This window comes from Eretmochelys imbricata, chromosome 3 (genome assembly GCF_965152235.1).
Source record: "Eretmochelys imbricata isolate rEreImb1 chromosome 3, rEreImb1.hap1, whole genome shotgun sequence".
In the NCBI taxonomy this organism is placed as follows: Eukaryota; Metazoa; Chordata; order Testudines; family Cheloniidae; genus Eretmochelys; species Eretmochelys imbricata.
Genome location: NC_135574.1, coordinates 1,705,350 through 1,718,714, shown reverse-complemented (window position 1 = coordinate 1,718,714; position 13,365 = coordinate 1,705,350). Strand labels below are relative to the sequence as shown.

Sequence of the window (13,365 nt, the reverse complement as noted above, 5' to 3'; positions counted from 1 at the left end):
CATCTTCACACAAACATTGGCGTTATGTGGGAGGGAGGGGAGTGAAGGGAGAAAAGAGAGGGGTTTTCAGCTGAGGGTTGAAATGAGCAAGAAAATCTGTGGTGGGAGAGAGTAAGTGAGGCAGTTCAAAGCTTCAGAGGAGAAAGCTCTTGCACCAACAGTAGCTGGGGTGTATGAAGGGCTGGAGGAGACAGCTGGTAGAAGAGTAGAGAGAAACAAGGTCTGAGATGGTCACTGTAAGGGTTTAAAAGGCAGGTGTGAATGGAGAGCCAGCAATGTCAGGTGGGGATGCACTTCTATATATTTGTGCTCGCGCTGTCTCATCTCAGTGATAGTCTGGAGGTGCTTAGATACCTTGGTGCGAGGCACCTTACCAACACCCTCGCAGGCAGGAGAGAGGACCCATTGGAAGGACATTGAGAGCATCTGTGCAAGCCCTGGGACAGGATAAAGGAATTCTCAGCTCTGGCAGGTGAGCAGGAATCTTGCCAATGGGGATTAAGCATGTGGGCATCAAAACAATTCCTCCTGGTTTTCTAGTCACTGTTCCACCCTGGTCTGACTTCTGGCCACCCTAACTGTACAGGCTAATTCATCTGACTTTCCAATCTTTGTTTACTTGTAATTTTAACAAGCAGCATAGAGATGGTCCTAGAACAGGGGTGGGCAAACTACGGCCCATGGGCCAGATCCAGCCTGCGAGCTGTTTTAAGCTGGCCTGTGAGCTCCCACTGGGGAGCAGGGTCTGGGACTTGCCCTGCCCTGGGACCCAGCCGGGGCGCCAGGTCAGGAGCTGCACCACGTGGCTCCTGGAAGCAGCCGCATCACCCCGCTCCGAGGGTAGGGGTCTGCTCCACATGTAGGAGCCGGAGAAGGGACATGGCTCTGCTTCCGGGAGTCCCTTGAGGTAAGCGCCACTTGGAGCCTGCACCCCTGAGCCTCTCCCCAACCCCAGGTCTGATCCCCCTCCTGCTCTCCAACCCTCTCGATCCCAGCATGGAGCACTCTCCTGATCCCCAAGCCTCTCATCCCCAGCCCCTCCCGCACCCCAACCCCAATTTTGTGAGCATTCATGGCCCTCCGTACAATTTCCATTCCCCGATGTGGCCCTCAGGTGTTCGCCCCCCTGTCCCCCCTCCTAGAACAGAAGACCTGCTGTAAGCCTTTGTAGTTAATGATTCCTCCTGGCAGGTGTTACTGCGTGGTTACTCTGGAGTGGGATGGGGCCAGCCCAGCTCCTGTTTGTTTGTTCACCTCTGTGACAAGTCAGGAGAAACATGCAAAGTCACTGAGATCACAGCTTACTGTAGCTCACGAAAGCTTACGCTCAAATAAATGTGTTAGTCTCTAAGGTGCCACAAGTACTCCTGTTCTTTTTTTGGAGTGAGTTTGTTGGCGTGCTACAGCAAGCAGGGTTAGGGCTGAAATATGAAACTGATTCCCGCTCATACATGCATAAGCAAACCTCCCGAAGTACTATCTTGCTCGGCTGTAATCTGTACTGTTTAGTTATGTTTGGGGGGGAAATGTTGGCATGGTCTTTAGGCTTTTTCCTTGGTTAATTGCCACAGGTTATCCACTCACTGATTGCCCAGATTCTGGTGGAAAATCATTCAGAGCAAGTAACAACCAGGATGAAAAGTTGATAATGAGGTTTTGGCAGCAGTCCTTGCTGTTTTGCCTTTAACACTGAATAAACAAGTCCAACGTTGTGACTGATTTAATTCTCCTCCTGCTTTTTTTTTGGCTAGACTCTGTTTGTTTAAAACTGCATGTGTAACATTTTTGACATTTGCTTTTATTATACAGGAGGTATTTGCAGTTGTTTTGTCGTCTTTGTCTAATTGGGGATCTTCATTAGGAGTTGGGCCAATAACCTCCAGAGACTCTTGTGGAAAGAGGTCAGGACTGTGCAGTGATTCTCTGAATAAAAACGTATCCAAGCATTGTTTAACAATTGGTCATTAATTAAACAACATTCAGCAGTTCAACAATTAAAATGCCATGGAAGCTAAATTCTAGCTTTGCCTTGCAAGCATTTCTGGTGAGGAAGCTTTTGTGGTCAGTTTCAGAATAGAATGCTGGGAGTGAGAAGAGATTGTTGAGACCTTTCGACATCTTTCCCTGATGGCCTCCGCAGCAGGTCTGGGAAAATCCATCTTTGCTTTGAAAAGCGAAAGTGACCTTTGCAAATTCCCTCTGCTCTTGACATGCTTCGACATTTGCTTTTCCTGGTGTTCCTTAATTTCCTTTGTGTCTAGAGTGCTGCTTTCCTTCAAGGTGCTCATGGGCAGAGAAGTGACTATGTAAAAATAGCATCACACGTGGCAGGCTTTGCACAGTGCTGCTCCTGCCTGTGTCTCGGGTCTCGGTTCTTCCTTCTCCCCATCTCATGGTGAGCTGGGGCTTGATGCTTTACTGATCCAGCAAGTCCCTGCAGGTCTGAACATTTAATTGTGCTTGGCTTTGATATAGAAATACCAAGTCTTGTCATCTGTCTAAGCCCACAATCGGAGGAGTGGGTGTATTGAATCTTTAACAAAATGCTCTTCTCTCCCATGCATTTGGCAGGAGTTTGAGTTAAATAGGTGTTAACAAAAACAAACAAGAAAACAGTCTGACTAAATCTCTTCTCCTTTCCGCTGCTCAGATTCCAGGCCCTGGGCATGTCCCAGGTATACTGGCTGACCAGCACACCGGAGGTAGGCGCTGAGAGCTACACCTTTTAAAAAAACCAAAGAAGATTATTTTGAGGGAAAGAGGGGCTTGGACTTTCAGGTCACATGCGTACATTGTGAACCCTCCCCCGTGTTTTCCTTTTCAGGTAGCTTTGTGGAGGTGGGGATTTGCCGATTCACGTCCGTGAGGTTCCTGAAGCCCATTTAAATGTCACCCCCTAATGGTTTTGTTGGTGATCAGTTTCCCAGATCATCTACTCTGGGACTGTGGCAGGAGCCGGAGTCTCTCCCCACCCTTGCTCAGTATTCCCCTGCCTCCCTCACTGCTCTGTGTGTCTTCCTCCCACTCCTTATTCCTGAGCTCGGAGAGGGTGTAAGCCAAACACCCTTTCCTGCTTCAAGAAAAGGAGTACCAGTGGCACCTTAGAGACTAACAAATTTATTTGAGCATAAGCTATCGTGAGCTACAGCTCACTTCATCGGATGCATTCAGTGGAAAATACAGTGGAGAGATTTATATACATAGAGAACATGAAACAATGGGTGTTACCATACACACTGTAACGAGAGTGATCACTTAAGATGAGCTATTACCAGCAGGAGAGTGGGGGGGGGAACCTTTTGTAGTGATAGTCAAGCGATAATCCCACCATCAACCTCAGCCTGGACCAGTCCACACAAGAGATCCACTTCCTGGACACTACAGTGCTAATAAGCGATGGTCACATAAACACCACCCTATACCGGAAACCTACTGACCGCTATTCCTACCTTCATGCCTCCAGCTTTCACCCAGACCATACCACAGGATCCATTGTCTACAGCCAAGCTCTACGACACAACCGCATTTGCTCCAACCCCTCAGACAGAGACAGACACCTACAAGATCTCTATCAAGCATTCTTACAACTACAGTACCCACCTGCTGAAGTGAAGAAACAGATTGACAGAGCCAGGAGAGTACCCAGAAGTCACCTACTACAGGACAGGCCCAACAAAGATAATAACAGAACGCCACTAGCCACCACCTTCAGCCCCCCAACTAAAACCTCTCCAACGCATCATCAAGGATCTACAACCTATCCTGAAGGATGACCCATCACTCTCACAGATCTTGGGAGACAGGCCAGACAGACAGCCCCCAAACCTGAAGTGAATACTCACCAGCAACCACACACCACACAACAAAAACACTAACCCAGGAACCTATCCTTGCAACAAAGCCCGTTGCCAACTGTGTCCACAGATCTATTCAGGGGACACCATCATAGGGCCTAATCACATCAACCACACCATCAGAGGCTCTTTCACCTGCACATCCACCAATGTGATAGATGCCATCATGGGCCAGCAATGCCCCTCTGCCATGTACATTGGCCAAACCGGACAGTCTCTACGTAAAAGAATAAATGGACACAAATGAGACGTCAAGAATTATAACATTCAAAAACCAGTCGGAGAACACTTCAGTCCCTTTGGTCACTCGATTACAGACCTAAAAGTGGCAATTCTTCAACAAAAAAACTTCAAAAACAGACTCCAACAAGAGACTGCTGAATTGGAATTAATTTGCAAACTGGATACAATTAACTTAGGCTTGAATAAGACTGGGAGTGGATGTGTCATTACACAAAGTAAAAGTATTTCCCCATGCTTATTCCCCCTCCTCCCCCCCGCAACCCCCACTGTTCCTCAGACGTTCTTGTCAACTGCTGGAAATGGCCCACCTTGATTATCACTACAAAAGGTTTCTCCACCCCCTTACTCCCCCACTCCCCCGCTCTCCTGCTGGTAATAGCTCACCTTAAGTGATCACTCTCATTACAGTGTGTATGGTAACACCCATTGTTTCATGTTCTCTATGTATATAAATCTCCCCACTGTATTTTCCACTGTATGCATCCGATGAAGTGAGCTGTAGCTCATGAAAGCTTATGCTCAAAGAAATTGGTTAGTCTCTAAGGTGGTACAAGTCCTCCTGTTCTTTTTGCGAATACAGACTAACACGGCTGCTACTCTGAAACCTTTCTTGCTTCAAACCACTTGTGAGAGTCGCTTCTTCCGTGGTGTGTGCCCTCAATAAGAGCTGTTGTCACACTCGTCCTCCAACCCCTGGCCCCAGCCTCTGGTCACGATTGTTTTGTCTGTGAGCTCTTGGGGGCAGGGATTGTCACCCGCTCTATTTTGTGCAGCACCAGCTGCACAGCCAGTAGGATTAGCAAGCCAAAATATAGCAGGGCTGAGACCCCGCCTGGGACATGGTGCTCTGTTCTGGGCACCACATTAATGGAAGACAGAGCCAAGCTCTAGCAAAAACACTGATTTTGCGGGGTGTGAAGGGGGAGCTGGGGTGGCTACTGTTGCAATGAATGGGGCTGCATGATGGCAGGTATGGGTTCTGGAGGAGACAAAGTGAGCAGTCGGGAGAGAAGTGCTGCAGAGGTACCCGCAGCAGGAGGATGGCAGAGGCAGGCAGAGCTGCCCTATGGAGAACACTGCAAGTGAGGAGAAACTTGAACCAAATGTGGTGTGAGCTGGGATGCCAGGACATAGGCTGACTGGGGAGACGTGGTCAGAACAGCATTTGTGGGGGAGGATGGATCTTGGCAGATTCAAAGCCCAGCTCCAGAAGGCTCATTTCGCAAGAAGCTGCCTGGTGCAGCGTGCTCGACTGGCATCGGCAGCTGTTTGCTCTCACTGGACGTGGCACTTGGGAATGGTGCCGCAGGGAGCGTGGGGCGGTGAAAGCAGCCTAGCCACCTGCGGTTCTTCACCCGGGGCATACTGTCTTTCACCAGGGCCAGGACCTGAGCGGCTGGGCAAGGGAGGAGGCCGCAAGGTGGACATGGACACCTTAGTGCTGGGATTCTGTGACCCTCCTCGGGCCCAAAGGGCTCGTGAGAGACAGGCTTGCTTGTAAATGCATCTGGCCTTCCTCCGAGGGACTGCGGTCGTGTTGTGACTGACAGCGCTCAGTCTGCCTGTCCCGAGCAGCGTCCGGCTCGTGCCATCCAGGGGTGTAATAGCAGATTTTTTAAAACATCCTGAACTTTTTAAAAAAAGCCTGCAGTGACTGTTGCAGGGGAAGCCTTCAGTAATGGTCCAAGCATCACCATAGCGTTGGGGAAGGGAAGGGCTGCACATCTCTGATCCTTGTATCGGGAGAGTTCGCACACAGCTTGTTTTACAAACGCTCTCGTTTGGGATTGGTGCAGACTGTTTAGTTGTCTTTCGTTAAATGCGAGCAGCGTGCCTAGTGCTGAGGTAGCCGTGGGTGCTACATACAGGCCTCAAGCTGTCTCTTGGAGGCTGAGAATTAACTTGAAGCCAAGTAGTGGGTGCTATTGAAAAATGTTTTATAGCCTGTTCTCTAAAATATTACAGATGCACGTGACCCTGCGGTCTACACCCAGTCACACTGCCTTTGACCTTGGATCTTTTTACAGGCTTCAGTCAAATAGAGCTACGAGTCAGGGGAGACACGTATTTCCTGTGTTGGTTTTTCCGACTCTGGTAAGTGGAGCGTGTGGAAACAGGGGAGTGTAATGGGTTTGGGTACATTTGTCAGTTTCAGACACAGAGATAAATGGGGAATATTGCCTTTATAGGGAATGTTGGTGCTTATACGAGTAACCATCTGTGTCTGCTTCCATGGGTGGCAGAGAAGGACACTGGGCTGGGCTAGCTTTCATTGCAGCCTGCGTGCTTTTCCCAGAAATGGATCCATCTCCTTAAAGTGGAGTGTGTATTAAGGTTACTTAAGCAAGATTATCCCATTCCATGTTCCAGGGAAAAATCCCAGCCATGTGGAATAATGCTAGGCAGGGCCATTACGGGATGTGTTTGTCTTGTGAGGGACGCGGATATGATCCTAAGTGCTGGCTGGATGGCAGGCCAGAAATAACTGAATTGCTTTTTCTGTTGTACCTTTTACATCGGCAGAGCAAGCTTGTCACCAATTTAAGCCCCAGATTCATCCCACCTTGAAGCTCTTCCACTGTGCTGGGCAGAATCCAGATTTGTTGTCCTGATTTGTTTTTACTGGCTCCCACTCCCTGCGCTTTTGTTGAAGGCGCACCCTTGTCGAGCCCCATGCAGTGCTTTCTCTGGCGGCAGGTAACAAAGTCTATCCAGCCCTGCCCGTGCGCGGCTGGATCTGGCCCAGACCCTGGAGTTTTGTGAAACGTGTTGTTCCCGAAGTGGCAGATTCTGGTTCATGAGACAGTTTCTGTGTCAGCCTCTGATACTGATTTCTTGGCAGCTGAGAGCTGTTTCCGGGGACTTTGGGATCTGTGGAGGGATGCTGGGTTTGAAATGCGTGGACTTCCTGCCTTTCATTCCTCCAGAGGAAGATCAGTTGGAGTGTATTGTGTTTTATTGTGTGTGAGATTTTGAAGGCAACATTAAACCAAGGCCCTGCTCTGTGTGGATGTTGGGCTGTCCCTCTGGCCTGCCTGATTGCACACGGAGCCTCAGCTCCTGTTGCACACATGTGGATGTGCGGAGAAGTGCCTCACCCGTGCACACTACCAAAAGGGCACTGAGAGGGATTGCACAAGGAATGAAAAATTCCACCTGATTTCATGGAGACAAGATGGATGAGGGCAGAGTGTCACGAGAAGCACCTTTCCCAGACCTGAGGAAGAGCTCTGTGTTAGCTCGAAAGCTTGTCTCTCTTATCAATAGCTGTTGGTCCAATAAAAGGTTTCAGAGTAACAGCCGTGTTAGTCTGTATTCGCAAAAAGAAAAGGAGTACTTGTGGCACCTTAGAGACTAACCAATTTATTTGAGCATGAGCTTAAGTGAGCTGTAGCTCACGAAAGCTAATGCTCAAATAAATTGGTTAGTCTCTAAGGTGCCACAAGTACTCCTTTTCTTTTTGGTCCAATAAAAGATATTCCCTCCCCCCACTTGCCTGTCTAATATCCTAGGACAGACCCGGCTACAACAGCGCTGCGTCCTCTATCTCATACTTGCATGTACGCCGTGCCAGTGGCATGCTGGGGAACCCATTGCCGTCACACAAAGCAGTGACTGCCTGTGCAAAGTGCATTTTAACCCTCTGTAATCTGCCTAAACTCAAGTCTCTCTTTGGGCGGCCAGTCAATGGCGTCTCTGTAGCAAACTGCAGGTTCCTCTCGCTGCCTGCTGACGGCTGGAGCTGGGTTGGTTTTTAAGTTGGCAGTGTTTTTAACGTAATGGTGAGTGTATGTATATCAATCTCTTCCTGCTTGGAAGTGGTGTAAGTTTCTTTTCAGATTTTCAAAACAAATATTGTGCTCAACTGAGACCCAAGGCGGCAAATGTAATCTGGAAAGGTCACCGTTTGGCAAAGTTATAAGCTACTGAAAGAAGCTCTGTGGATTGTGTCGTCCTTGGGAAACTGATCTCCAGATGTCACCACCTGCTCCACCTGTAACCAGAGAGAGACCCCCCCAAATTATCCCCTCCCCTCTGGCTTTCCCAGGTCCATCCCATCCTCTGTGTGTCCGTTTCTTATACGCTGATCCTGTGCTCGATCCCCTAGTGAAGAAGTCCTTTGCAGGGCTGGGGCCCTGGCTGTACACTCTCTAGGATGGGCGCTGGCGGATTTTGTTTCATAGAATTCAAGCAGGTCATTGGTGCAGAATAGCAATGATGAATTTGAAACTAGGCAGCGAATGTATGAAAGAAAACTGCAGCTCATGGCTGATAAAGGAATATTTTATTTTATCCTGAAGCGCTTCAGAGCACTTAGATTTATACTCCTACAGGTCCTCAGAAATGCGGCCACCTCTGGGGTGGAGAGAGCCATCCAGACGACAGCCAGCATACTGGTCAGCATAGGTAGGTAGAACTGAGCAAAGGATACCAGGCCACAAGACTATTACGAAGTGTGCTTTGTTCCAGTAATGGGGTCACATTTCTGTCTCATTGTCCTGTAATAAGCCTCAGCTCTTACGTCCATGGATCACTGTACGTTTTATAAATGTGACTACGTACAGCACCTAGCACAATAAATAGGGCCCTGATCATCCTATGAATGACACGCCTTTCTGTTTTTGCTAGTAATGTGGCGTCTCCCTGCTTGGCGAGCCTGCTGCCCCAGGGACCTTGTGGGGCTCTGGTGTCAGTGTCCTAGGTGGGGTTTCTGTCTGAGTTAAGCAGTCAGCTCTCTGGGCAGGAGCAGTAAGGCAGAGGGGGATGGGTGCTTTTCAGGCTCTGGAATAAACAGGGCATTCTCTGAGTCTCTGGGAGGCTAGGGGTGAGGTTTGGGAACATCAGTAGGCCCCGCCCAGCTAATGAGACTTAAGTGCAAGGACAGAGGCTGGTGTTCTGGGTTTCCTGCTCTGCTTTGGGAGGAGTTGAACTGCTCTGGTGTTTGCAGAGGGCCCTGTGGGGATGGCTGTCGGAGGAGGGCTCTGCATGTGTTATGCACTCTGCCCTGTGTTGTCTGTCGGCGGAAATGTCCAGCGATGATTGGTCATTAACCGTGCTATCCTTCCTTCCCTTTCTGGGGGCCTAGGCATTAAGGCAGCCGATCCTTTGGTGGCTGTTAGCTGCAGGGAGCCTTGCTATACTGGCATGTGAATGTGGGACTGCTGAGTTGGAGGAGACGGGCTGCCTACGCTCTGCAGCTGGGAGCCGTGCGGGGCAGACATCAGGGATTGCACTTGGACACGGAATGGAGCTGCTGAGAGCCGCTCACCTTTAATAAGGAGGGGTGACCGGCTGCCACTACAAATCCCAGCATGCCTGCTCCATCATGAGCCAGGTGGAGGCTGCTTGGCTCGAGATGGAGCATGGCTTTCCTGGACCTGTAGTCTCAGTGGGCAGCAACCAGAGGGCTGGCGGCAGGATTTTGACTACCCCTTGAGTAAATCATGCGTGTTGAGGGTGTGTGAGGAACCACGGTGAGAGGTTTGAGAGGTGCTTGTCTTCTGCTTGTACACAAGTTCTCATAGCAGCCGAGCAGATCAGACTGAATGGCTGTGATTAGCCGGAATGTCCCTGTTGGATTCTCCTTGCATCCTGCAGCTAACTGTTTGTGTTCAAAACAGGCAGGTCTGAGCACACCAGAGGGGTGGGATTATTACAGCGTTACGCAAAGTGGGTGTAGCAAAGGCGTCTTCTGCACCGGGTGAGTGACAGCATCCTTGGCGTGGGGTTAGAACATTGTCTTGGGTAATAAGCTCCGACCTGTGCGTCTGTAATCTCTGTTATGTAGCTTACAGTCTTCGTGAGCCAATCAGCGCACTCTGTTATCAGTGTATATGCACAGAGACCTAATTACTCCCTGCTTGTCTGATGAATGGTGCATGGGCCGTGCCTGGAAATGCAGGTTTCTTTGGTGTTCTGGTTGTGTTCCAGCATGCGAGCAGCCTGTGCTGTCCTACTGTGGAGAAGACGGAGCACGCATTGAGCTCCGTTCCGAATTGCTAATAGCTCAGCCTGCTCCCTGATTCCCATCCTAGCCCTTCGAGCACAGGAGGCGAGACGAGCTGCATCCACCTTTGGGGTAGGTACCGTACGTGGAGGAGAACCAGGTGCCTGGGAGACATGGAGGTGGAGCCGTGGGCTGCTTCATGGAGAGGGGTGTGGCGGGGGACCTTGGTAAGGCATCTTTGGGGAGAACTGTAGGTTGGCAGACACCGGTGGAGCATGGGGGGATGTGCTTGAGGATGTAACTGCCACAGAGAATCCTAGGCTGAATATCAAGGACAATGTTCACAGTGAATGATCAGTGGAATCAGTGGTAGAGACTGGTGGCTCGGTCCATTTGAGACTGGCCTGGCCAGAGCCCTAGAGGACAGTCTGTAGCACGTGACCCAGGCCTGCCCTGGGATGGGCTAGGTGAACACACAGTTTTCCCAGCGCTGGCTTGGCTGCTCTAGCTGGCTGAGCATGGCCTTCGACAGCTCGTCGCAATTGCGTGGTGTAAAGTGCCTTCCTTGTGAGTTTATGTTGGTGTTCAAGTTTAATTTACAACCCTGTCGTTTCTCTAGGATGGATGCTGTTGGCTTGCTCCTAGCCAGCCAAGTGGGATGCTTTGGGTGCATTGGCAGATCCCTAGGTTGCTGGGGGCACCTTTGAAACAAATCTCCTGGATTTGGCAGCTGCTTTTATCTGCTCTGGAATTGGCACCCCTTTTCCAGTAGCCCAGAGAAGTCCAGAAAGGGAAGCTAGACTGGCTGGCTGTGAAGAAGATGTAGAAGCAGAAGGGCCTTAGTCTAGGACACCCATCATGTGAGTGCAGAGATTCCCTTGCCCATGCTTAGACCTGACCAGTTCCCATCTTCTCAAGATCACCTACCTCTCTGGATTGATGGCTTCTTTGGGGACTTTGTAACATCCCCCTGGAACTGCCAAAAATAAACCTCTGAATAGTCTGTGCTCCTGCCCGAGGGTTAGATGGATCAGGAGTCGGGACAGGAAACTGGAATCTGCCATCTGGTTAAACCAGGGAAGGATTGTGGAAATTAACGAGCCCCAGCCCCTGTTCTCTGGGCTTGCTCACTGTGGGCTGAGGGTGATAAGGAGAGCCTGTCGTGAACTCACGCCGGGTCAGTGGGTCAGCAGAAGATTGTGGGGCTTGGTTAAGTCATGACTGCACGAAAGGAATAAGTATCTGTCCCACCCTGGGGATTCAGACATGGGAACTGGGGTCTGGCCATCTGAAGCAATAGTGTGGCGCCATATTTCTCACCCTGGCTCTGCAAAGAGGCATGATTCCCTGTTTTCCCCCTGCTGAGAGCAAATCTTCCTTCATACTGCAGCAGCCCACAGGCCTGTCTATCTCCCCTTCCCGGATATTTGGCAGCACGTGTTCTGTAATCCCCTGGGCAGCTGTTCCCTTCCTTATGACCAGTGTGCTGGATCTGCATCTCAGCCAGTCGGTCACAGGAAGGGATTTGTCAAACAGGTCGTTTTTCTTCTGTGTTTTACTTGTAACTGTTGTGCATAGTGCAGGGGCACTTGGGATGTCTCTGGTACACTGTAGCTGAGTACGTTTAGGGGCAGAGTGCCCGCCATGGGCCTCATGGGAATCTAAGAGCTGAGCCTCGCTTGCGTACAGAGGAGCAGACTGCTCCCACCCTCCCCTGTAGTATCTGTAGACACACAGCACAGTGCTCCTCTCTGATCTTAGTGGAGGCTGCAGAGATCAAGAGGGAACCCTGCATGCTGGGAATTGTAGTCTCTGTATGTGGGGAGCCCATTTGTGGAACTCCTCTGGCTGCAGTGTGACCCCAGGATTCAGGGAAGGCAAAGGCTCATCAGGGCAGCACTTGTCGGTGGTGGAAACCACTGGCTCCATCCTCCCTGGGCCAGGCAGGACAGGTGGTTGCTCTCAGCCTGTGGACAAAAGGAGCTTTGAGCAGAGGGGATGTGACTGGCTGCCCCAGCTGCTGGGAGTGGGTCCACCTTCACAGGCTTTGCCTACTAATTCCGGGTCTTTGGCCCTGCTGCAGTGCTCCTCCCTCTGTGGTGTGCCTGACTCAGCAGGTGTCCTCCTCTATTAGTTAAACCCTGGAGCTGGGCCAGTTGGTGGTGGTTTTTTCACACACTTACAACGCCCTCGCTCGCTCTGAAGCTTCTCCTAGTCGTCACCCACTGCACACAGCCTTGGCAGGACAGCGGCTGTCGGCTGGGTAAACTGGAACAGCAGAGTTGTAGAGTGGATGGATGGAGACAGATCTGCTGGCTCTGTGCTGGGGAGGGGAGGGATCGTTGGTGTCACTAGCATGTGAAGGAGCCCCGAGCTGCCGTGCTGAGCCATGTGCTGCTGTGTCCAGGCATCTCTTCTTTTGTCCGATTGCAGTGAAGTGCCGCAGAAAGGAATGATCTGTGCTTGCAAAAGACCAGTGGTAGTAGACGCAGCAGACAGCTTAATATACAGCAGGGCTCCGTCGCTGGGAGGATGGAATGCACCCTAGGGCTGTGGCTTTCTGGGGTGGCCTACGGCGAGGGTATGCAGAAGCAAGACAGACGGGGATCTGCAGTACAGCCCCCGGGGCCTGATCCATCGTCCGAGCAGCTGGGCCTGAGCAGAGGCTGCAGACTGAGCTTGGTGCATCTCTCAGCCTAACAGGGAGTCATAGCTCCCGTGGCCAAAAGGGCCTGTTGTGGTCAACTGCTCTGGCCCCCTGTGTGACACAGGGTTGGGTTGGGTTGGGTTTTACTTGGAGAAGTGACTTCCAAGCCAGTGGCTCCGAAACTGGGGTGTGGATCCCGATGGTGTGGGGCGAGCTGGTGGGACAGAGGGGCACACGTCTTTCCCAGCTGCTTTGGCAGCTACCAGTGCCTAAGCCCTCTCTCCTAGTCACCCTCTTCCACGTAAACAATTAGAAATGTACCCCACCGGTGGTGGGGACGGAGCCCCGGCAGCGGTGCAGGGTGGTGGAGGTGGGCATGCGTGATGGCGAATGCCAGCGGGGCGCCCGGGAGACAGCCCTGTGTGCATTGTGCTGTGGCAGCGTTCACCAGGCAGTGCTCTGAGGAGGTGTCCCTACTGAACACTGCCCTGGCATGGGGCCGGCATTCTGGACTAGGGAGGGCGCTGTCTGTAGAATCAGTGTCCTCTTGGCTTGTGGTAGTTAGAGATCCCATGAGCTCTTCATCAGAGTACAGGAGAATGAACCCTGGTGTCCTGCCCAGACTCCTCTTCAGGCAATTGTGTCTCCCGTAGCTTCTGGCCTCCTTTCCTTTG

The 13,365-nt window shown here is 51.1% G+C and overlaps 1 protein-coding gene across 1 annotated transcript in view; it reads left to right on the top strand.

Moving 5' to 3' along the window:
* The first annotated feature begins 261 nt into the window (after positions 1–261).
* Positions 262–13,365, top strand: part of MAPRE3 (microtubule associated protein RP/EB family member 3) — a 70,071-nt gene continuing 56,967 nt past the window's right edge. The window contains 2 exon segments of the mRNA XM_077811478.1: positions 262–406; positions 409–472. Coding sequence (XP_077667604.1) covers positions 262–406; positions 409–472 — 209 coding nt within the window.